The following is a 25,615-nucleotide window of genomic DNA, read 5'->3' as shown; positions in this document are numbered from 1 at the left end:
TAGAACAGAATTTACTTGTCATGCAGGGCATGCAGTAAACCATCCTTGCATTACTTGGGTACGTTTTGATACTCTCCCAGTTATTCAGTGAATTAGTGTAGCAGTGATCCTTAAGTATATGACACTTGCAATTGCTTTTTTTTCCCTCATACCATAGCTTCCTTCATTTGCGAGGATTATCTTAGTAGGGTCAGCCATATCCGACTTCATATTCTTTCACAGACCTCACATCTTCATCCTCCCTGGAACATCTACATATGGGGCATAGTTTGTATGTGTAACTGTACCAGGGGGATCCCATCTTTGTGGATGGAAACGGACTCACATAGCTCGCAAGCATGAATGCTTTAGGACCAGTGAGGGGTTAGACATGTAATGGGCATCACAATGTGGCCAACTAAATTGTGAGTTGGTCTGTCCTTGTCCCTCTACTAAATGTGCTTTGTAGTGTGGCAGCTGGGCATTTAGGGGGAGTGGACTCCCCATGATGAAGTAGTTCTCTTATCTCCAACCCACCACACTACCCTACAAATGCCACTTCATTCTAGCTTCCAGTCTGCACCAGCAGTCAAATTTGACATCCCTAAGCATGTTTCCCACACCCTTTCCTCTCACAAGAGGCAGATAGGCATAGACTTATCATTCCTGTCCGCACTGCTTCAGTTCTTCCAGTGCATGGGCTGCTAACTAAACCTTGCTTGATTGGGTCATAGTCATGGCTTCATCACTCTGTACCAAAGAGCTGACTAACTTGGAGTAGTTTTTTAACTGAAAGATAATCCTTACGTCAGGTTCCTTCTCCATCCATCTTCTTGATCCTGCAAATGTTTTGCACCCTGTTACCTTTGTACATAGTTAGCCCTAAACCAGTTATGGACTTTATTTTCTGTCTAGTTTATTATATTACAAAAAGTTAACCCATACCTTATGTTTTGTTTTAATTATCCACTGCCAGTTGATTTCAGTTTTTCATAGTCTTATTAATTTTTTACCAATTATAGTTACATTTGTGTGTTTTATGAAGGTCGGTTTAGAATTCAAAGGCTCCTTTAGTCTTCCCCAAAAACATTTGTTGGTATATTGGCTCTGCTGACCAACCTGGGCACAGAAAGAGATGAGTAGGGTGTAGAGTGTACTCTGTTTTGCAGATCAGCTTCTCCAATCATAGAGCATTGACCCTTCATTTCAAATGCCTTCTGTTTTTTTTTTTTTTTTGGGGGGGGGGTTGGTAATCACACAACTCTATACTTTTACATGTCACCGGTGTCCTGTGTGTGTGTGTGTGTGTGTGTGTGTGTGTGTGTGTGTGTGTGTGTGTGTGTATCTGCCCGTGTGTGTGTGTTTGCAGTTGAGCATCATGTATATTATATGCTAAAGCTGTACAGTAACAATACTGGGGCTACACAAAAATATAGTTTAGTGTCTTCTTTCTGTTATGGACATCAGTGTATTGCCTGGAAATAAACATGGATTTCCTTTTTTAAGTCTTGCTTTTGTTTTTAAAAAATATTTTCTAGAACATCCGTATTTGGGATCTACATGAACACATGTGTCTCCAGTCCATCCATAGTAGAAATGTTCCTTTGGGTAAATTTCCTATTTCAGGGGTTTACTACAACAAGTTATCTAACATATTGGTGTGTGCCACCAGTCTTGTAAGTTGATGCTTATTTCTTTTTTCCTATTATGTATGTCAAGCGAATTTGTTTAGTGCAATGTTGAAGGATTCTTTAATGGATGAATAAGTACATTGTTTCCATTTGTGATTGTTTGCTGTTAATACTTTCTTCCAAATATTCTTAATGCAGATAGGAGTTCTCTATGGAACTGTGGAAAATGCATCATTTGTCCATCAAAAATCTTCATCCCATGAACAGCCACTTTGCACTGCCCTTTACAACAGGAATTTTAAACAGGTGATAGATTTTTTCAGCATATAGGATGGTATATATTTATTTAAAACAGCAATATTGGTTACATGGCAAAAACATAGAAATTAATTTCTAATAAACTAATATTCATTCTCAGTGTGTTTTTTTTATTCAAATGCACTAAAACTCATTCACTGAGTATTTTTGTAATTTGTGACCGTTGTCATTTAGGATGTCTGTTGTTCATTGATAAAAATGCTTATATTGGTCTTATTTGTAGAATTTAGTTAATAAATTTACCCTATTCATTTTCATACATGTGACGGATGACACAAAGCATTACCGAGTTATTCAGTTAATTTCTGGTGGGATGTGAGATGGTTGTTAGGCAGCAGTAGTGCTAGAATGTTGAGAACTCTGTGGATTGCTCATTGAAAATGTTTTATTATCAACAAATCCTGCTTTAATAGGCTGCTGTACTTTCAAGTATGATTATATGTAGTAGTTCTATAACTGTATCAAATTTTTGTTTATGACAGAATATATTGTATTACAATGTTTCATTTCTGGGACTAATAATGTAAATTTATATTACTGATGTTGTGAAGTAATAATTAGTCAGAACAGTGCCTATTTCTGCAAACTCACTGCCTACTGATCTGTGAAATGTTGTGCTCTGCTTTCAATGCCAGGTTTAGTAGACACTTCACCTCTGTCTTGAACAGCAGCTTCTAGGAATCCTGACTAATTGTTTTGTCCTGACAGCTTAAGCTTGATTTTTTTCTCCTTTCTCTGTAGCCAAGTTTCTTTAGTCTTTTCCCACTTGCTTAGGCTTGAGGACTTCTTTTAGGATTGCATATTTTTCCCTTATTAATTAGTGTATATTACAAACTATTTTCAAGAGAACTAAATATTTTCATGATCAAATGTTATCTTTTACATCTTCCTCAACCAGTGGCCGGTATTTTAGACTTTGTCTCCGAAGCTCAAGCCCCTCTCCCATAATGCACTACACTACTTAATATACCCAGATCTCATTTGCCACATTTGACAACAGACATTTCTACAGAGTTCTTCTTCAGATAAGTGCTTTAGCAATTTTTTTTCTGATAGGATTAGACAGTTTTTGGCATTTTTCAGGCTGTTCTCTTTTTTCTTCCCCCTTACTGCTATTTAAAAAAAAGAAGCTGAATTATAGCTTTTTTTTTTTTTTTTAATCACAAATTAAAGCCAAGTTATTCCTGTGAATAAGCCTATTTGAGTTTATTTTTTCAGTACCTTCATAGAAGAGGAATTAACATCTGAAGTTTTGGACTGTTTATTACTGTTGCTTAATATTGTAACATTTAGGTATTTTTATTTTTCATTTTTTACAAATAACTAGGATGCGAAGTGGATCCTCTACCTTTAAGCTGGGGACAGCTATCTCCTCGTATCTCCATTGTGATTTTTAAATACCTTAAATTAACCACTTGGTTCCTGTGCTTCAAATGATGGCCAAAAATCCCAAGTTGTCTTATAGAATTAAGCATATTACTTCTTTCACCATGAAAACTTACGGCAGTAAATGGGGAAAAAATTAACATTTGGGCTTCTTCTAATGATCTAGATCTCTTTTCAGTTCCTATAGACATGATCTCGGATTCCTTAGCTGGTCTGTTTTTTTATCAGCAACCTACTATTAAAATCCAATGGATGACCATTTCTAATTATTATATTGGTTGAGATCATTCCCCTATAGTTTCCCTGACATTATCTAAAGCATTTTTGAAAGGGATCTTTCTCCTGAGATCTTCACTGAGAGATCCACTCCCTCTGTAGGATCTGATGTTTTTACTTCAGGCATTAACCAGTGTTCCCTTTGAGCCCTCAGCCACAGAGGACTTACATTTTTTCCTTGTTGCACCCTGTTCTTTGGTTGCAGTTAGTTCTGCTAAACAAATATCAGAACTTTGGGCTTTGTCATGGAAGCCTCCTTATCTAGTTTTTCATAAAACAGGGTATCCTTACAGACTAATATATCCTTTTTACCTAAGGTGGCCTCTGAGTCTAACTTAAGCCAGTCTTTACATTTGCAAGTATTTTTTCCTAAGTTTGCTAACAGTAGAAAGTACATTCTTCACTGTCTGGATCTGCACTGAGAGTTAAGGTTTTATTTACATAATACAATGAACATCAGGAGGTCTGACCAACTTTTGGTTTCCTTTTCCAAAGCTAAACTGGGTTGTGAGAGTGAAAAAGGTCATCTTGTCTAGATGGTTTAATGACTGTTTCTGTCATGCATATAATGTCAATGGGTTGTCCTTACCATCCAGAATCAATGATCACTTTACTAGGGCAGTAAGACCTAAGCAGCTTTCTGTAGTTACGCAGCGTTGGATGTTATCTGCTCTGCAGCCACTTGGTTGAATACTCACACCTTTGTTACAGATTACAAGTTTGATATACAGTGGAGGTTGAGTGCAGCATTTGGCAACATCATCCTCTGGAATGTCCTTCCACAGTACCACCTGGATCGACCTAACTGAGAACTCTACTATGCAGAAAATGCCCAATAGCAACCAAAATACCTCTGCAAACACAGTAAACAAAATCAAAAATGCTGAGAGCTCCAGTGTCCAATTCAAAGTAAAAAAAAGTCTTCAGTCTTCAATAATAAAAAAAAAAAGCAGACTTGAATCGAAGAATAAATAAAAGTAAAGTCTTCTTTATTGTCACACAAGCGCTTCATATTGCTTCCTCAGGTGTATACACCTGAGGAAGCAAGACTTCTTACTTTTCGATTTCAAGTCTGCTTTTTTACCTTTATTGAAGACTGAAGACTGCTTTTTTACTTTGATTTGGACACTGGAGCCTAACCTCAGCATTTTTTCTGGATTTTTGTTTAACTGAGAACTCTGTTGGATCTGTCCCACAAGTTGAGGTGGATGGAAAAGACATTATCTGATTCAAAAGTTATGTACTTGCCATAATGCTAGATCCATGTTGTCTTATTCCATCTTTCTCAACATTCCCTCGCTCCATGCCCCTTCCAGATTGACATGTTGTGGTTTTTCTACTTCTAGAAGATCTTGCAGGCCTTTCTGAAGTCTTGCTTTGGTAGACCTCCTTAGATCTTGGTCTCTTATTTTTTGCTTATTACATTTTTGTCGGGGTCCAATACGGGAGGGGCAAACTAAACCTGAGGAGATTAAACAGTGTAGTGGATTATGGGAAAGGAGTTGTAGCTTCAGATCCTAAGTCTGAACTGCCAGCCTTGGATCTGATTGGATCCAATAACCCACAGGTTGAGACATCACATATCTAGTATTACAGTAAGCATATAACTTTCATTTTTTAAATATTTATGCAGTACTTTCTAAATATAACAACTATGCATTTTATTATGTTGTGTATTATCATCTGTTTTTACTGTCCATCAAGTGTGCTGGTCATGGCTGAAAATGTTCCTCAGGCCATACCACTTACCTAATTAAGTAATAATAAATTTTCTTTTATCTTACCTTTCAGAAGATGACTGAACTCCTTCAGAAGATGGGGGCAGTCTTTTCTGTATGTTGGTAATTTATGTAATAGCCGTTTTCTGTTTGCTGAATCCTTTGAATAATCCAGGAGGAAGGAGAGCAGCAAGGTGTCAAACACCACTTGCCAGGTGCTGGACCACATTATTTCATTTCCACTTCAGTCCTGCAGTGAATTATCCTAAGAAAACATCTGAACAATTAGACCTTTAACAGTCCTGATTTACCCTTATCTTATCAAGCTGTACTATTGGGATGGTGGTTCTGTTTGTTTCATTTTGGAGAGCTGTCACATATGCCAGGTGACTTCTTGACATCATAGAAGTGGTCATATTTTAGATCTGCTTTGGGCCCCCAGCTTGGTCTTTTCTGGTAAACTATTCATTACTGATTAAGTTGCTTGTACTGTCTCAGCCCCTACTGTTGGGTCTTCCAGACACAAGTTCTGATGTTACAGACAGAGGTGTTAGTGGGTAGAGCACCAGTATAGGCATGTGGCATTAGATACATGAATACATGAGACCAGAGAAAGATGTTTTACATCTTCAAGACTTTATTTACATGCTTTTCCAAGGCCTTATTTTCAAATGATTTATGTACCCAACATAAACGTATATATATTACATATATATGAGTCTACTGCTTTTAATTGAATATCACTTATTCAAAAAAGAGCAGTAGACTACTCAGTTACTTGAAAGTGCACTTATTCGAATGTGCACTTTTGTGAAACACGGTTCAACGAACCGTTAAAAATATAAAAAAAAAAACACAAAACACTTCGCCCCCCACTCCCCCTACTTAAATATACAAACTCCGAGATTACACTACAGTGGGGAACAGGTAAATTCCATATTCCCCACTGTAGTGTGCCTTGGCGCTTCAGTTTCCCTGAATGGTTCGTTGAACCATGCTTCGCGGAAGTCCACTTTCGCTTAAGTGCACTTTTGCGTAACCGAAAGTCTGTTGTTAGTTTTCAAACAAGTAGACTTTCGGTCTTTTACAGTAGATATATATATATATATATATATATATATATATATATATATATATATATTTATTTATTTATATTTATATGTGTGTATATATATATATATATATATATATATATGTATATCTATCTATAGACATACGTACATGTCCGCACACACACCTTGCTTTTGAAGCCTTTAAAAGGGTTTCAGGAACTTCCAAAAGCAAGGTAGCTTCAACTAGTTCAGTTCCATCCAAACTTCAACTGCATTCTACTTCTTCACCTCTTCATCCGGTCATACAGGGGCAGTCAGCACAAAAGGTTTCTGAATAAGTCTGCTTAGCCAGCTCTCCATCAAATTCTGACCCTTCTGTTGGACTTTCAGAAGATGTTCTCAGAAAACAGAAATGCAAGTGGAAGTATTTAAACCCTTCACCAGAGTCTTTCACAGAAGATACTGACTTAGAGGAATGAGAGGGTCCCCCTCACTACCTCTCTAAAGATGTGTCCTTTGGGGAAATTCTAGAATTAATGAAACAGAGATGGGGATGGACATCCCCAGACCCTGGTTCCAGACCAACCTCATCCTGTGTGATACCACCCGTCAATCCTGTTATTGATCTAATGGCTCAACTGGCATGGAAGGACTCTAATGTGGAAGAGCACATACCAAAGAAAGTTGATCACATTTTATCTGCTCCGACTGACAGGATGCACTGGAGTAAGGGTCCACCTGTAGGTGCTATGGTGGCGGCAGCAGCTACCAAGAAAGAACTATCAGAAGAAAGCTCATCTTTTCATACTCCCAGTAGAGAATCTAGGGTGATGGGCAGATATCGAAAGCAGGTGTGTGCATCAGTGACTTTTGCCCATAGATCTCTGAGCTATCTAGCTCACTTAACAAGATTCCAGACAAAGGACATCTCCAAGTCCTTCTCAGGAATATTGCCAGCAGATATTCAGAAGACAGTGGACTTCCAGCTTTCCACCCTACAGTTATCTTCTAAAGTAATCAAGAAACAGCAAAGTATTCCCAAATGGAAAAAGGTCAAACGGTATTCAACATAAAAAACACAAATTGAGAAAATGGTACACCTCTGGCCAAACATGTACTTAATAAAAGTCCTTCACACTCGTTTAGGTTTAGGGTACTTGAGCATTTAATAGTAGGACAGTGCTATGGTGATTTTAGGAATATAAATGAACAACATGAGATCAGATGGATGATTAAATTACATGCTGATATACATCCAGGTCTCAATGGTAGGGTCCCTTTAAGACCTTTTGTAAAAGCTTGTAATTTATTTAAGTGGTTATGTTGTAATTGATTTTATCATGTGACTTGGTTTTAATTAATAGGTAATAGATATTATATAAAGTGCATTGTGTTTGATTGTGTTTTGTCAATGGTCTGAAGAAGTGCTCTGTGTGAGTATGAAAGCGCTTACCAATTAAACTACATTTTTACTTCTGCCGTGGATGGTCTGGTCTGCTATTTTCTCAGTTTGCATCTTCTAAAGTGGCCATGCATCTACTATCGAATGCAGCTCATGGTGCAGCCAGAAGAGTAGGCACTGATATCACCATGTGCCAACATGGCCTGGATATGACTGTGTAATTTTGTGGAAGGCTTCAAGTTGTCCTTCATTAATACTCCCCCCCCCCCACACTTACAATGGTTCCACCTTGTTTGGACCTAAAGTAAAGGATAAACTTACCAGGAGTCAGAAGAATGGCAAGGCTGTCTCTGCAGTGGGAGTATGCTTCTTAATCCCCATTGTTGGAGATGCTGAGTGGGCAAATTGGTGTGATGAGGGAGATGATTTTTCTGAGCTATGATACAGAATTAGAATTGCCTAGACATGGTAAGGCCTTGCTGTCTCTAATTATGGTTGCTGCCAGAAAAGCAATTACTAGAAAATGGAAATCAGAATCTAAATCAACTATATTAGAAATAGTGAATAAAGTAACAGAGATAAAACAACTGGAACTGAGATTTTTAGAAAAAGTTAAGAGCAAACTGCATAGGGAAAAAATGGGAATTATAGGAAGAATACATACAGGTGAGGAATGAGGTTTAAAAGAAGGCAGGACTTAAATTAGCTATGTAATGTTTGACTGAAAATGATTGGGTAGATTATAATAATGTATCTGATGTTGTCAATCTTTATTCATTATTGACAAATGGGAATTGGTTCCGACTCCTTGGAACCGGTCTGGCTGTTACACAGCTCGCATCAGCCAAAAACTCTCGAGCTAAGGCTCTACCACAATGCCATTTTCTCTATTACCTCAGATCTCGTTTGCCACTCTGATATCAGGATGCATCAGTCAATACTGTCCAGCTAAGTGCTTATATTATATATTTTTTCCTTCAAAACCTGTTTCTTGTACTTTAAAGTTGATTTTTCTTCCTTTATAATCTTTGACGAGTATGTGTTTATACATATTTACATATCTATATATATATATATATATATATATATATATATATATATATATATATGTAGCTATATATATATATATATATATATATATATATATATATATATATATATATATATATATAAAACCTTGTCTCTACCCTTTATCTTTACCTAACGGTATTCTCCATTACCATCAATAGTAATTTGTTTTTCCCCCCTTTCTCCATCTACCTCTTAGGTAATTTCTCCGATACCATCGCTGGTATCTTCCTCTTCCCCTTACCTAGTATAGGTATGTCTTCCCATAATCTTTGGTAGGTTTCTCTTTCTTTTTCTGTTTAGAGTGATTGAGTGTGTGTGTGGGTTCTTTAAAATGGCAGAGGCACTTTGGGCTTCAAGCAGTACCAAGATTGTGGAAGAAAGATGCCCAATTCTGATGGGCATCTTTCATGTGTATATTGTTTGGGTGCGCCCCACTTAGAGACTGTCTGTAAAATCTGCCAGGGTTTCAGTTCTCAGACTTTGGCAGAACATCGAAACAAACTGATTTTAAAGGGATTGTTAAAATCTTCCTTTGATGAAGCCCTCTCTAAGCCAGAGTCTTCCAAAACTGAAATTAAAAAGAGAAGCTACTCAGTGCCAAGCTCACCATTGGCACCAGACTCCAAATCTCACAAGTCATCGGTTCCATCAGTTTCTTTTGAACCGTAGAGTAAAGTGTCCAAATTGACTGTGACACAGCCTTTGGCACTGACAGTTATGTCCCCATTGGTACCGATGGTTTCTGCATCAATCGTGACTTCCTCGGCACAAACAGTCCTATCGGAGCCAGTCTTACCAGTCCTGGCACCAACAACCTCATCAGCTCCAGTAACCTTAACGTCCCACTCAGTTCCGACTTCTCCATCTGCTCCACAGCATATGGTGCCCAAGGTCAAAGTGATTGTACCTCCCAGTGCTCCGGAATATCCTTCCTTAAGGGCCTCCCAAGATTTCGGGTAGCTGGGGGCTCTGTTCCACAGGTTGATGATCAAATGAAGTTAACTACTTCAGCTAAAGATGTTTTGTACTCACCATAGCGTTCCATCTGAGTAGTTAGACTTCATTTGTCGGCAACCTTCCTTCCCTCCTTCCCCCTGACCTTGGTGGTTATTTCTCTGTTTGAGTTCGATGTCCTGAGTTTGACGAGCCTGGTGTATGAGTTTGGGTCAGGTTTTTGGTGTCTTAGGTTGTTGTGTGTCACGTAATGGGTGGCAGACTCGATCTGAGGATTGGAAGGAGGTTGCAGAGTAGTATGGGTAAGGGGGAGGAGCTTGGAGCTCGGATCTTTAGCTTGGTAAGCTGCCGGCTCGGATCCGTATAGGATCCGTAACCCACAGGTTTCTGACAAATGAAGTCTAACTACTCAGATGGAACGTTATGGTGAGTACATAACTTCTTTTTTTCTTCCTGTGAGAAAGTGAAATCCAGGTCTTGACTCCGAAGCAACTTTAGGAAGAAAAGACGGGTTAGTCCTATGGGAACTAAGAAATACACCCCGGGGATCACTTCTGTGTCTCTGCTCGACAGTGGCACAGGAAAATAATTTTCTTGGGTGGCATAAGCTAGGGAACCTTGTTGGCGAAATCCATTTAGCGAGAGTCACCTTCGAAACTGGTTTTCCTAAAAAGGGTTTAGCAAAGGAAAAAAAAGCTTATCAGATTTACAGAATGGTTTGGACCTATGCAAGTAAAAACGTAACTGCCTGTGAACATCCAGCAAATGAAGTTTGTATTCCCTTTTGTTTTGAAAATTAGGGAAAAATTTAGGCAAATTAATAGATTGATTAATGTTTGACTCCGAAGCAACTTTAGGAAGAAAAGACGGGTTAGTCCTATGGGAAATAGGAAATACACCCCGGGGATCACTTCTGTGTCTCTGCTTGACAGTGGCACAGGAAAATAACTTTCTTTGGTGGCATAAGCCAGGGAACCTTGTTGGCTAGGCTTACGTAGGCCCTTGGGCCGATAACCTAGTACCTACCTATGAACCTATAAGAATCTACTTTAAATAGTCTATTTTTTTTTTTGCATTGCACAGGTCACTACTTAGTGTTTACAGGTTTACAGTGTGTGTGTGTGTGTGTGTGTGTGTGTGTGTGTGTGTGTGTGTGTGTGTGTGTGTATATATATATATATATATATATATATATATATATATATGGGTCTACTGCTTTTAATCGAATATCACTTATCCGAAAAAGAACAGTAGACCGCTCAGTTACGCGAAGGTGCACTTTCGCGAAACACGATTCAACGAACCATTAAAAATCTAAAAAAAAAAAAACACAAAACACTTGCTAACATTACAGTGAGTGGGGGGCTTCACCCCCCCCCCCCTCCCCTACTTAAATATACCAACGCCAAGATCTCACTACATTGGGGAACAGGTAAATTCCCTATTCTCCACTGTAGTGTGCCTCAGCGCTTCAGTTTCCCTGAACGGTTTGTTGAACTGTGCTTCGCGGAAGTGCACTTTCGGTTAAGTGCACTTTCGCATAACCGAAAGTCTACTATTCGTTTTCGAACAAGTAGACTTTCGGTCTTTTACAGTAGACCCATATATATATATATATATATATATATATATATATATATATATATATATATATATAGAATGTGTGTGTGTGTGTGTGTGTGTGTGTGTGTGTGTGTGTATGACACTGTTGATACTTCTTCTAGGGCTATAGCCACTGGTACTGTTTTGAGGAGATTTGCTTGACTGCATTCTCAGAACCTCCCAGATGATGTTAAAAATATGATTTTTAAATTCCCCTTTGAATAGAGAGCAGTTTTTGGCCCCTGTGCTGCAGAAATGATCAAAAAGTGTGTTGAAAGGGGTAAGCTGGTCTAGGTAATATCTAAAGGTTTTCAGCCTTTCCAACTTTTTTAAGGTATTCTCTAACTCCTCATCCAGTTTTGGCAAAATAAATATTGTCAACAAAACATAGGTAACAGACTTTAAAGAAGAAATGGCAAGGGGGCTCCAGAAAGAAGCCTCTAAACTCCCAAGACTAAGGACTGTCCAGCAAGTCAAAAATGACTAATCAGGAGACCCTGTGAGTCCCTCCCACCCCAAGAATGGATCTACATTTTTCTCTTTGGAAACAGTTTCAGACAAATGGGTTCTGAAGATCATTCATCAAGGTGACAGATAGCAGTGGGAGTAAATTCCCCCTTTCCAGTGTCATTCCTCATTCTCTAAATCAGACTGTTTTGTTTCAACCAGTTCTTCATAACATTGTGTTCCAAGGAGTGATAGAACCAGTTCCTCTTTCCCAGGTGGGGAAGGGTTTTTATTCAGTGATGTTCCTAGTGCCAAAGAAAGAAAATGCCTGGAGAGCAGTTCTGGATCTTTCTTTCATAAACATGTTTATGATAGTTCTCAAATTCAAAATGATGTCACTTCACAACCTGTTACCTCTTCTTCCTCGTTCAAGTTTCTTGGCAGCACTAGACTTAAAAGATGGATGTAATGTGATCCTATCTCGCCTACATTCTCTACAGATGGGTTCGGAGCAGATCCTCGGCTCCGACTCGGCCGCTATACAATAGAACGCAGTCTCTTATTGGCTGAGTTACCTCATATCCCAGGATGCACCACTACCACTTCCCCAGATCTCGTTTGCCGCTTTTCAGCATAGACGTGGTCTCGGACTTGGCTGAGCTAAGTATCTTTAGTCAGGAATTTTTTCTGTCTGAATTTTTGTAAAAACTTACCCAAAAGCTGTTTTAACATCTATTGTTGTTGTGTGATTGGTTTTGATATTTTTCTTGTGGTAAATTGTGTTTTTTTTGTTAGTTAACGGTCCCGTTTAAGTTAGAGGGGCCTAGCCCTACCCTAGGCATTTAAGTTAGAGTCTAGGTTGTCTGTACTAACTTTGTTTTTTTTGGTAGTCGGTGTTTATTGTTTATATAACCATGTCTAAAGAGCATAGACCATCCGGTTTTAAAAAGTGTGTTAAATGTAATTATAAAATGTCTATAACAGATGACCATTCCTTATGTGTTTATTGTTTGGGCCCGAAGCATCTTCAGGAGTCCTGTAGCATTTGCCACGCTTTTTCCTCTCGCGTCCTCCAAGAGAGGAAAAATAAGTTGATCTTAAAAGGGCTTATTACCCCTTCCTTTGAGGAAGCCCTATCTTCCTCTTCTTCTTCACCTTCGAGGAAGAAAAAGCCTTCGGCTCCAACCAGCCCATCGGATCCGGCAGCAAAAAAGTCTCGGCAGGCTTCTCCGTCGGCTCCACGGACTTCAGAGCCGAGGGCGGAACGGTCTGCCTCGATGTCTCCAGCCTCGACTCTTCTGGTTTCGGAGTCGAGCTCGGCGTCGAGGCGTGTCACCTTCATCGGCTCCACTGCCTTCGGAACCGATGGGGGTTGCCCGCTCAGACTCTTCCCCTTCGGTGCCAAAGTCCACATCGGCTCCGAGGGAAATTGCAGTTGTAGTGGAGTCTCCCTCGGCGCCGATACTTCTAGAACCATTACGGAGCCGGTCCCCCAGTCTTTCGGAGCCGGCGGAGAAGTCAACTCGGACCCGGTCGGTCTCTTCTCGGTCATCGAGGATGTCCGATTCGGACTTAGACAGGGTGCTTCAAAGGCTTTTTCAGTCTCCAGTCTTCGCAAAGTTGATCTCGGCTCCAGCCCAGTTGGCTCTGAAGCCGATCTCCCATCCTGCTACATCGATTCCTCCTCCAACAGCCTCGGCGCCGTTGGAGTCGGTGTTGGTGGAACCGGTGGAGGTTATCGGGTTGGTTCCGACTAACTTCAACCCCGTCCCTCGGGTCGGGGTTCGGTACGCGGACCTCCTCTGTCGGCCCTGGGGGGGACGCTTCGGGCCCGATCCTTTCGGTTCCGAGCCTCCCTCTCGTGCGTCGGCTGCAGGGGTTCCAACTGCCGTTGTGGTCTCGGGGGTTGAACCATCCCAGGACTCTGGGGGTCCAGCCTTCGATGCCATGAGGAGTGCCTTGGCCAAATCCTCTGTGGCCACTTCGACCATTTCACCACCACCTTCCCTGGGCATGGAGACTGGCGCCTTTGCAATCCCCCTGTCTCACGACAGCGGAGCCCCTGGGCCTGAGGTTACCCCCATTGGGTTCCTTCTTCCTGGAGGTCCCTCCGACATGCTTTCGGAGGAACCTCCCAGGAAGAAACAGTGTAAGAGGAAACACGTCGACTCCCCTGATGAGTCTCTCACCTCGGATACCGACTTCGATGATGCGGAGGGGTCCCCAAAGTCGTCCTCGGAAGATGTCTCCTTTGCGGACATCTTAGAGATCCTCAAGCAACGAGGCGACTGGCAGTCCAAACCCCCTTCTGCTGAGGAGTCGGTTTTCCTCAAGGCCTTCGGGGCTCAGCCCTCCGCCTCCTGGGTGTCTCCGCCCTTCGATGAGCTTCTGGATTTGATCTCTCGAAGGGCGTGGGAACACCCGGATTCTGTTGAACCGGTGCCAGCTCGCCCCAATAAGTTCCTCTCGGCTCCCCCAGACAAGGACTTTCTATCGAAGGGCGTGGCTGTAGATGCTATGGTGGTGGCATCTGCCACCCAACAAGATGTGGCAGAGGCTTCGACGTCCGTCCATCCTCCTAATAAAGAGTCTAGGAGCATGGATCGGTACGGCAAGCGTACCCTTTCTTCAGCGGCCTTTACATTAAGGTCTCTGAATTACCTGACACATTTCACCAGACTACAGAGGGATCTGATCAAGGAGCTTTCGGATACCCTCTCTGGTAACTTACCTGAGCAGTTGACCCAGACGGTTAACTCCCAGTTGGCTACCCTGTCTTCATTATCTAACTCGTCCATGAGGCTCATTTCTTATGCGGCCGAAGGAGCGAGTAGAGCGGCTGGAACAGGTGTTGCTCTACGGAGACAAGCCTGGCTACGCCTGTGTCACTTTGCAGAGGCCTTTAAGTCTTCCTTTGCCGACGCCCCCTTTGATGGGTCCTAACTGTTTGGACCCAAGGTAAAGGACACATTGACTCGCTGCGAACAGGAGGGTAAGACTTTAACTGCCATAGGAGCCCGGTTTTCCACTCCCTTCAGACCTTATCCCAAGGCTCGAAGAGGAGGGAAAATGTTGTTCCGTAAGTCTCAAAAGCCTTACTCGTCGCAGCAGAGCGATTCCCCTTCTAGAGGCAGAGGAGGGGGAAATTTTTCAGGGGGACGCCGTCCCAGAGGTGGCGGAGGCCCCTGCAACATTGGAGACCGCGAGTCCTTTCGTGGCTCCTCCTCCTTCCAGCATCCCTGAAGGAGTACCTGACTGTGCAGCTCCGGAGCCAGTCGGTGGTCGCTTTTCGAGACACCTAAAGGCCTGGGAAAATATTACTCAGGACCAATGGGTGCTTCGAATCATCACCGGAGGTTACACCATCCCCTTTGCTCAACCCCCTCCACCAGTCCAAAGAATCCCGGACCCGCCACCCAGTCAACGGGATCATGCAGCCAACGAAATATCAAAGCTGCTTCAAAAAGGGGTCATCCAACCTGTCCCCGCAGACCAGGCCGGATCAGGGACTTACTCAAGATTCTTTTTGGTGCCAAAAAACGCCGCCACTTGAGACCCATTTTGGATCTCAGCAAACTAAACCGATTTGTGAAAAAGTCCAAATTCCGGATGGTCACTTTGCAATCCATTCTCCCGCTTTTGGAGAAAGGTGTTTGGATGTTCTCCATAGATCTCAAAGACGCCTACTATCACATTCTGATAGATCAGGTGTGGAGGAGACACTTACCCTTCAGCCTAGGAGACAGTCATTTCCAGTTCCGAGCACTGCCCTTTGGTCTCACCACAGCCCCAGGGTGTTCACCAAATGTTTGGCGGTGGTGACTGCTCACCTGAGAAGTCTAGGATTCCAGGTGTTTCCATACCTAGACGACTGGCTCCTAACTGCCACTTCCAGGCATCTACTCTTGGAAAACCTAGCAGCCACTATCACACTAGGCAACTCCTTAGGAATCACCTTCAATTGGTCAAAATCTGTATTGCTGCCATCTCAGCGTATTCTGTTTATTGGTGCAGAAATAGACTCAAGGCAGATGCGAGTCTATCTCCCTGCGGAAAGGATAGTGACGCTCCAGCTTCAGGTTCAGGCTCTGCTCCTCAAACGTCGTGCTCCAGCAAGAATGGTCCTACAGCTGTTGGGCTCCATGGCAGCCACCATTCTTCTGGTCCCCTTGGCAAGGTTGCACATGAGGATACTTCAGTGGCTCCTATCAGTCCAGTGGTCTTATCAAGACCTTCCCCTCAGTCACCACATACTGATCACAGACACGTGCAAACAGGATCTTCGTTGGTGGCTTCTCTCCTCCAACCTGAATCTAGGGCGACCCTTCGTTCCCCCACTCCCCTCTGCCACGTTGACTACGGACGCCTCCCAGACAGGGTGGGGGGGACATTATCTGGACAGGTCGGTCCAAGGCACGTGGCACTCCGACGAGTCTTCTCCATATCAATATCCTGGAGATGAGGGCGGTGCTTTTAGCGTTGCAAGCACTGCACGATCACCTCCCCCAGGGTACGATTGCCATTCAGTCCGACAACATGTCGGTAGTCTGGTACTTAAACAAGCAAGGAGGGACCAGGTCCTACCCCCTTTGCAGAGAAGCCATGAAAGTATGGGATTGGGCGATTGCTACCAAGCGTTTCCTAGTGGCAACGCACATTCCGGGGAAATCCAACGTGATAGCCGACAGACTGAGCAGAACTATTCTCTCCCCTCACGAGTGGTCCTTGAACAACAGAGTGGTAGAGCAGATTTTCACGAGATGGGGAGTTCCTTGTTGCGATCTCTTCGCAAGTCCCCTCAACGCGAAATGCCAGCACTTCTTCACTCTGACCCCAGTTCCGGGGGAGATCCCCAAGGACGCTCTGGTCCACGTTTGGCCTTCCGGTCTGCTATATGCCTTTCCACCGGTTCCCCTTCTCCCCAAGGTGATTCAGAAGGCGATTCGCTTGGGAAGCAAAATGATATTAATCGCCCCATACTGGCCTCGACAAGTCTGGTTCCCCTTTCTTCACAGATATGCATTGGAGGCTCCTTGGTTTCTGGACCAAGTTCCAGACCTTTTGACGCATCAATCAGGACAGCTCCATCAGTCCCTCCATTCATTGAAGTTGGCAGCCTGGCTACTCCTCTTCCAACCATAGTTAGGAGCCATTCTTTTGCCCCTGAAGTCATGCACATCTTGTCTTCGGCCCACAAGACTTCTACAAAAAAGATATATAGCAATAAATGGAAGAGGTTTGCTATTTGGGCCCAACTCCGAGGATTAGACCCAATGACAGCCTCGGTATCAGAAGTACTGAAGTTTTTAGCTTCCCTATTCAACCAAGGTTGCTCAGGGTCTACCATCAAAGTACAATTGGCGGCTATTTCCAATTTTCATGAGAGTGTGGAACCTCCTTTAATGAGCAACAAGTTGTGCAAAGCCTTTATTAAAGGAGCTTGGCTTCTACGACCCCCTATATCTCAACCTGCACCTCCGTGGGACCTTAACGTGGTATTAGGTGCATTAACCTCATCCCCCTTTGAGCCGGCAGCAACCTGTGATCTAAAATTCCTTTCTTGGAAGACTGCCCTTCTAGTTGCTATTACTTCAGCCAGATGAGTTTCAGAACTTTAAGCCCTATGTGTTAAACCACCATACTTGGTATTTCACAAGGATAGAGTATCTCTTAGACCAAACCCATCTTTTATACCAAAGGTTTGTTCTAACTTTTGTCTACAACAATCACTAGAGCTACCGGTCTTCTTCCCCAAGTATTCGAATAGAGCTGAATATACTTTTCACTGCTTGGATGTGCACAGACAATTACGTTTCTATTTGGATAGGACACACAAAGCACGAAAATCAGATCAACTGTTTGTGTCCTTTTCGGATAACAGATTAGGCAAAGTTGTCACAAAAGTCACTATTGCCAAGTGGATCAGGGACTGTATCAATCATGTTTATCTCATCTCAAATAAGGAACTTATAGTTCCAGTGAAAGCTCATTCTACTAGGGCTATGGCCACTTCGGCAGCTTTTCATTCCAAGCTCTCTATTGGTGACATTTGTGCGGCTGCCACGTGGACATCTTCACACACCTTTGTTTCTCACTACAAATTAGATGTGGCATCCAGGGGTCGAGCTTCCTTTGGTTCCACAGTTCTCAGGAGTGTTTTCCAGTGAGCCACCCAGGAATTAGGTGCTAGGGACGCTGTCCCATCTGTAGAGAATGTAGGTGAGATAGGATCACATTACATCTTTTAGTTATGTACTTACCATAACTTTAGATGTATGGGATCCATCTCGCCTACATTCCTAATAACCCACCCTCCTTCCCCCTGCCTCGTAGACCAGGAGAGACCGGACGATCCGAAATTGAACTTCTTTCCTCTCTTGAAAGACCTGAGAATGTTATAACAATAGTATGTTTCTGTCAGCATGAGTGCGGACAAACAAGATCTGGGGAAGTGGTAGTGGTGCATCCTGGGATATGAGGTAACTCAGCCAATAAGAGACTGTGTTCTATTGTATAGCGGCTGAGTCGAAGCCGAGGATTGGCTCCGAACCCATCTGTAGAGAATGTAGGCGAGATGGATCCCATACATCTAAAGTTATGTTAAGTACATAACTAAAAGTTATTGTAGCATCCCTATTCATCCAGATTTCAGATGTTTCTTAAGGTTTGTATGTCTGGATCACATAATCATTTCTCTTCCTTACCTTTTGGACTATCCCGTGCACTAAGAGTGTTTAGAAAGCGTCTAGCTCCAATTATAACACATTTCAGGTTACAGGGTATCCACATTTTTCCATATTTAGATGATTTGCTTATCTTTGCAGAGTTTTTTCAAAGTGTCAGGAATCTCCCTTTTCGGCGAGAGATCTCTTAAACAAGCTGGGATTTCAAGAGAACATTTAAAAGTCTTTCTTGACTCCTTCACATAGGTTTATGTTCCTGGGATGTCAGCTGGACACCTCAGTTCAAAGAGCTTGTCTTCCACAGGAAAACAATAGATGTAGAGCTAGATCCATTTCTATAGTTTTCCACTCAGACTTTGGTCACTGCAAGGGAGTAATTCAGGATTTTAGGTCTCATGGCATCTGTGATTCTCGTGAAACCCCTAGCAAGATTCCATATGAGAACGAAATAGTGTTATCTGAAATCTCTTTGTTCCCAGCACCAACACTCTTAATCTTTTCAAATCCTAGTACTGGGGTTTGTCAGAGGAGAAATCATTTGGTGGAGGCAGCAAATATTGTTAAATCCAGGTCTCCGCTTTTCTCTCCCTGCTCCAAAGCAATCACTTAGCCCAGATGCCTCAGACTGCTTGGGGGAGAAGTTTCATGAGGGATAACAGTGGAAGGGCTGTGAGACACCAAGGAAGATACAAGCAAATAAATATCAAGGAGATACTTGCCATAAAAATGGGATAATTATTAGGACATATAAAATATTACATAATAACCATAGGAATCGATCAGAAGAGGTTAGAAAGGATTAAGAAGAGAGACTGGATGAGCAATTAACAAGGAAACAATGGGGAGATATGTGTATGACTCCGAAATATGGAACAAAGTGTAGAAGATTTAGGATCTTTGCTTGGAAGTATTGGCATAGGTATTTTTATACCTGAAGCAGACTTCAAAGATTTTTTCCATACGTAGATTGCAAATATTGGAGTTGTGGGGAAGAAATAGGCAATTGTGAACATATTTTTTGGGAATGTAATTATTTTTTGAGCTATGATACTGAATAAGAATTGCCTAGACATAGTAAGGCCTTGCTGAGTTTAATTCTGGTGGCTGCCAAAAAGGCAATTACTAGGAAATGGAAATTAAAGTCTAAACCAGCTGCACTAGAAGTAGTGAATATAGTAGCAGAAATAAAACAGCTGGAAGTGGGATCTTTAGAAAAGGGTAAGAGCAAATTACATAGAAAAATGGGACTTATGGGAACAATACATACAGAATAATGTTTTGGAGGAGGAATGAGGTGTAAGGGAAGGCTGGAATTGAATGAGCTTTGTAATGTTTGACTGACAATGATTGAATAGATTATACGTGGTGTATAACGTTTGCAACTGAAAATGTGTCAATATGGTTTGTTTTCCTTTATATAAATGTATGATTATCTATGCCATAAGTGATAATTTAATAAAAATCTTTCTTGTTTAAAAAAAATAAATATTTTCCATGATCAAGTCAATCAACTGCCTGAACCACCCTTAGTCCCTGGGAACTCTACAAGTAGTTACAGACAATATCACAGTCATGTGGTACATCAGCAAGCAAGGGGAAACCAGGTCATACCCCTTTGCAGCGTAGCCATGTTAGCTTTGGATATAACTTCACAGCACAGCATCTGTCTAGAGGCATCCTATATTCTGGCAGAGGAAAATTGTGTAGCAGACAAGCTGAGCAGGACAAGGGCAGACCATCACAAATGGAAACTATATCAGGGGGTCTTCCAAAATTTGATCCATCTGTGGAGAGTTTCTCAAGGAGACTCTTTGGCTTCTCTTTGGACAATCAACTGGCAAGAGTCTATTCCAAAACTGCATGCAAGAAGGCCTGGAAGACAGATGCCTGTTATTTTCCCTTGGACAGGAATGTTCCTTTATGCTTTTCCACCCCTTCTTCTAATATCCAGGGTACGTCTGAAGATTCAGGAGGAATCCCCAAGATCATTATGGTGACTATCATCTGGCCCAGGAAGCAGTGGTTCTCCCTTCTTTTGGAAATGGCCAGGTATAATTACCACAAGCCTCCTCAAAGACTGGATCTCCTCACACAAGAGCAGGGGTGTTTGATACATCCTGGCATCAATCATCTTCAAACTACTGGCTGGATGATAAGGTCTGAATTCCTTTTAGGCACCTATTTACTGAGGATGTGCAGCAGGTACTAATGGAGGTAAGAAAGCCTACTACTTGAAAATCATATATTTACAAATGGAAAAACTTTTCTAGTTGGTGCCAACAATATAACCAGCACCCATTCGGGGCTAGTTGTTCTCTGGCTTTATAACAGTTGTGTGAGTTACTATCCTGTCATACCTCTCAACCTCAGTGCAAGAAATCTGGACAAAGCCTGACAAAATGGGGGGACAAAGACGCAAAAATAGGGACAAATTTTAAATATTGCCCTTATAAACTTAGAAAGTTGCTAAAGTAATGGGGTTTGTGTTAACATATGTTTTTCTGAGAGATTTGAAGTCTGAAACTCAAATGTATGTCATTAATTGCTGACTTCAGTCCTCAGATCACCCTAGTGATATTTGCTAGAAAACCACAAATTTTATGAGGATCAGACTGAAAATATGAAGCAAAAATCTGGACATGTGAAAATCTGGACAGTTGAGAAGTATGTATCCTATGGCCTTTCTTATTCCTCTATCAGTGTTCATTTATCGTCCATGTCATCATGTCTGCCCATGGATCCTCCTCTTTCAAAGCAGTTTCGTGTGAAAATGTTTTGAAAGGGGTTTTGTATAAGAGGCTTCCTAGAAAACTGATTCCTCTTACTTGGAATCTTCATTTTGTGTTACAGAAGTTAGTTGTTCAGTTTGAGCTGGCTAACCTGTCAGACTTTAGGTTTGTATTTTAACATGGAAAACAGTTTAACTGATTGCTGTGATCTCTGCAAGAAGAGTATCTCAGCTGCAAGCTCTTGTTGTGACTCAACCCTATCTCATTTTCCCCAGGGACAGAGGTTCTTTGAGAACTAATTCTTCTTTTATGTCTAAAGTGGTGTCTGAGTTTACTTTAAGCCAGACTATCCATCTCCAATTTTCTTTTCTGAAAGTAAATATGAAGGAAAAAAGATACTTCATAGCTTGGATGCCCACAGATAGCTCAGGTGCTACATATCTGTACAGAACTGAATCTTTTGGATTTTCATTTCTTGTGAAGGTAAGAAGAATGGACAACCTATGTCAAAACAGACTATTTACAAATGGCTGTCCAAGGCTGTTACTTTTTGTTCCATAACAAAACTGTTCCAGTCAGGGTCAATGCCCACTCTACCAGGGCCTTGACTTCATCTGTGGCTTTTTGGAAAGGGTTGGATTCTAGAAGGGTTTACTATCAAATAAGCGAATGTCAAAACATAATTTGTTCAGAATATCAACTCCGCATACCAACTTCCTACATACTAATGAGGTCAGAATGTGGAAGTGCATGTAGCGAAAAGATAGCATTTGCACTTTTGACATCTTTTTTTTTGCAGTTCATTACTGCAGATCACATGGGCAATTCCCCCTGTACCCTCCACACCTCCTGCAAATTATATATTCAAACTCTGAGATCGCACTACAGTGGGGAATAGGGTGATTTCCCAGTCCCCACTGTACCACGATCTATAGTCATAACGTCGACCACATATGTGGGAATGCACAGTGGCATTTGCTACAGTTAACACTTGCACTAGTGAAGGTTGGTGATACAGGAAGCAACCATATGACTTTCGACATTCCCATGTTCTCTGAACCTTCACTCGTCATTTTAATAGTAAAAAGTATTGTAGAAGCTGCTACTTGGTCTTCTGTATATACTTTTAAAAAACACTTTAGGCTTGATTCTTTCTCTAGGTACAGGTCAGGCTTTGTTAGGACCATTCTCCAGGTGCTTCTGGACTCTTCTTTTTCCACCTCCCAAATGTAGTCAGCCATGGTTATCTACCCATATAGCTAAGGCTACTGCAGCAGCGCTCAATATGATGAACATAGTAAAGCTGTCTAAGTAAACTTGCCACAACAGTAGATGTTTGAATGATCACTTTTGCAGTAGCTGCTCCCTCCCTCCACCACTCTTGTTTTTTGGTGTGTCTTTTATGTCAGGCTGTGGACTTTATATTTTATTGTTCCTAGCATTGCCCTTTCAGGGCTCAGCCTCTCTCTCCCTGTCTCTGTTGGCAGGAAATCTGTCAAGTGCTTGGTTCCCAAACCTGCCTTTTAGTCAGGTTATCTTGAGCTGCCTAACAGTTTGGGCGCATGGAAGGTGCCTTGAGGCTTTGGAAGCTGTCTGGCTCTTGTATCTCTGGCAGGATATAACCCATATGGATAAATCTACTGCAGCAGTGATCATCCATGCATCTACTGTTATGGTAAATTTACTTACACAATTGTACTTTCTTGGTCTACGATAACTCCATTTGAAGAATTTTCATGTGCAGAACTATTTCCAGCTAAAAAATGGTATTGTTGTGGGAACAACTGGACATTCCCCTTGAAATGAGGAGATGTTGTGACATTTTGCAATTGGATGTGTCACATGCTACACCCATCCATCTTATTTTCCCAGCCTTAAAGGATGTGTTTAATGCTGCCTGACTCTTAATCTTTAGTCCCCAAAAAGGTAGACAGACTTTATAAAGTACATTAAGCTAACAAGTTCTTGTTTTTTAATCTTAGGTATGACCCAGCTGCCATTTTGGATTTTGGTCTGTTTGCCAGCCATAAAGAGTCTTGGTCAATACTAATCCTTCTGTTATAGATAAAGAAGATATAGTATTAGATTTGGTTTGTGAATTTTCTGTTCTTCCACTTTAGCATACAGAATTTTTATCTACCAAGTACATATATGGAAGGTAGCTCCTATCTGAATCCTATTATTTCTTATCTTTTCTAAGTATCTAAACATGCTTTGAAGAGTGTGTATGATTGTGAGATACAGTATCTAGAGACACTGCTACTGCTGCAGTTTTGAGGAGACATGCCTAGGTACATAACCAAAAGTTTACTGATGATGTCTGAGATTTTAATCTGTACTTTAGATAAGGAGGCTTTCTTTGGCCCTTCTACTACTCAGGTCCTCACACAATTTGATGAATGACAGGAATTAATTCAGGGAGTTTCTAAGATATTTCAAGTCTCCCTTTACAAATTTTCCATATTCTCTATCCTGTTTAAAAAAAAGAAAAGAAGAAACCCCTACCACTTTCTGGTAAACAGGGGATAAAAAAGAGATGGCAGAAGGGGAACAACAAATAACATGGATTCTTTTAAAAAAGAGACAGCCTAGTCCTTCAAAATGACCATGCCAACATTATGCCCCCCCTTTATTTCTCTAAATCACTGGCTCTCAATACTCTCTTTGCCGATAGATGGTATGATACTCTTGGGTGCTAAAAATGGAGCAGCAGGCACTGGATACATATACCTCCTTTGAGGGAAATTCCTCCTCACCAACCAAACCAAAGAGAGTATTTCCTCAGGTTCTTCATCACTTGTTGACCCTAGGGATCATATAATTAGTATCTTTAGAACAAAAGGGGAAAGGCATCTACTTTAGAGTATTTCTGGTTCTAAAGAAAGAGCTTTCATGGAGACCATTTCTAGATTTTTCCTTTCTCAACATGTTTGTGAAAGTAGATAAAAAATAAGATAAAGTTCAGACGGAGTAAATGCTCTACTACGGACAAAAGCAGGATCCAAATAAGACAAAAAAACAGTCCGTAGAGCAAAACAATGGTGAGGTTTCCAAATTTCCAAAACGCTGTCTTTGTTGACAAAATAGCAAAAAAGTTGCCAGGTACTCCAAGATGGTAAAAAACAGGTTTATTCAAACAGAATATAAAGGTGGTAAGCGCTTTCGCTATTATAGCTTCTTCAGACCAAATTACAATTAACTGAATGTTACAATCATATTTATCCTGTAAAAGGCGCCAAACCTAGTAAGACTTAAAGGAATACCACCTATCAAATACTAAAACGCTTAAAAACATATTAGTAGCAAAAAGTATACATAAAAATACACTACATTGAACCCAAATAATTATGATAAAAATCATTATATTAAAACGTTATATCATATCATTTAGAGACTTTTATCCTTCTTGATTTTAACAGGGGACGTAAGGGGACCTTACCATTAATGCCTGGTGGTACATCAGCCCTGAATTTAATGATCCAGTTAATTTCACGGATCTCAGTATAATTTTCTACATCTCCCCTTCTGTGTGTTCTAGATATATGTTCAAGTATCCTAAATTTGAATTGATGATCAACACCATGTTCAATGGTGTGTTTAGCAAGTGCATTTGACAAAGTTCCTTTCCTAATATGATAGGCATGCTCGCGTATCCTATCTCTGAGTGTCCGATTCGTCTTGCCTACGTAGTAGGCTGGACACAATACACATGATGCCAAATACACTATATCTTTGGATTGGCAGTTGCCTGCCACACATATCCTGAAACTACCATTTCCATATGGGTACTTAAATATGGGGTCACACAGGATATAGTTGCAGAAATTACACCTGTTGCACGGTACCATGTGTCTATCATCAGGAGATGTAATGATGGTATTGTCATTGGGATAACACAACAGCTGTTTAAGGTTCTTTTTGTTACGATGGACAAACTTGGGTCCCTCACCTATTAATTTGCTGATAGTAGGATCGACAGATAAGACATGCCAATGTCTAATGTAAATGTCCTTAAGGGCACCCACATCATTGGTATAATATAGGGGAAAAATAACCTTATCACTGGATGTCACATCATCTGAACTAGACTGAGTGACGTCCGCTTCTGAATAAAATCTAAAGGCGCCCTCTGAGAAATAGGGCATGGCCCTATTATCCCTGAAAGCGGTGATGGCTTCCATACCCTTACCGATGTCCTTATCACTGTAACCACGTTCCTTAAACCTTGCATCTAAATCCTCCAATCCTAATTTAAAATGAAAGTCAATAGGTGTGTACCTGGAAAGCCTCATGGACTGTCCCTGGACTATGTTCTTATAAACATATGCAGGGTGCATGCTGGTGCGATGCAACAGCATGTTCTTATG

General features: G+C 41.4%; 1 protein-coding gene across 1 annotated transcript in view; it reads left to right on the top strand.

Moving 5' to 3' along the window:
- Positions 1–25,615, top strand: part of EFCAB8 (EF-hand calcium binding domain 8) — a 3,728,836-nt gene that overhangs the window by 1,999,680 nt on the left and 1,703,541 nt on the right. The window contains exons 19-20 of the mRNA XM_044089017.1: positions 1,518–1,655; positions 1,809–1,916. Of these exons, the coding sequence (XP_043944952.1) occupies positions 1,518–1,655; positions 1,809–1,916 (246 nt within the window). The remainder of the gene's footprint in view (positions 1–1,517; positions 1,656–1,808; positions 1,917–25,615) is intronic.

This window comes from Protopterus annectens, chromosome 12.part0 (genome assembly GCF_019279795.1).
Source record: "Protopterus annectens isolate FY-2018-M chromosome 12.part0, PAN1.0, whole genome shotgun sequence".
Lineage (NCBI taxonomy): Eukaryota > Metazoa > Chordata > Ceratodontiformes > Protopteridae > Protopterus > Protopterus annectens.
The sequence above is the reverse complement of the archived record's forward strand: the minus strand, read 5'-3'. Positions and strand labels throughout refer to the sequence as shown.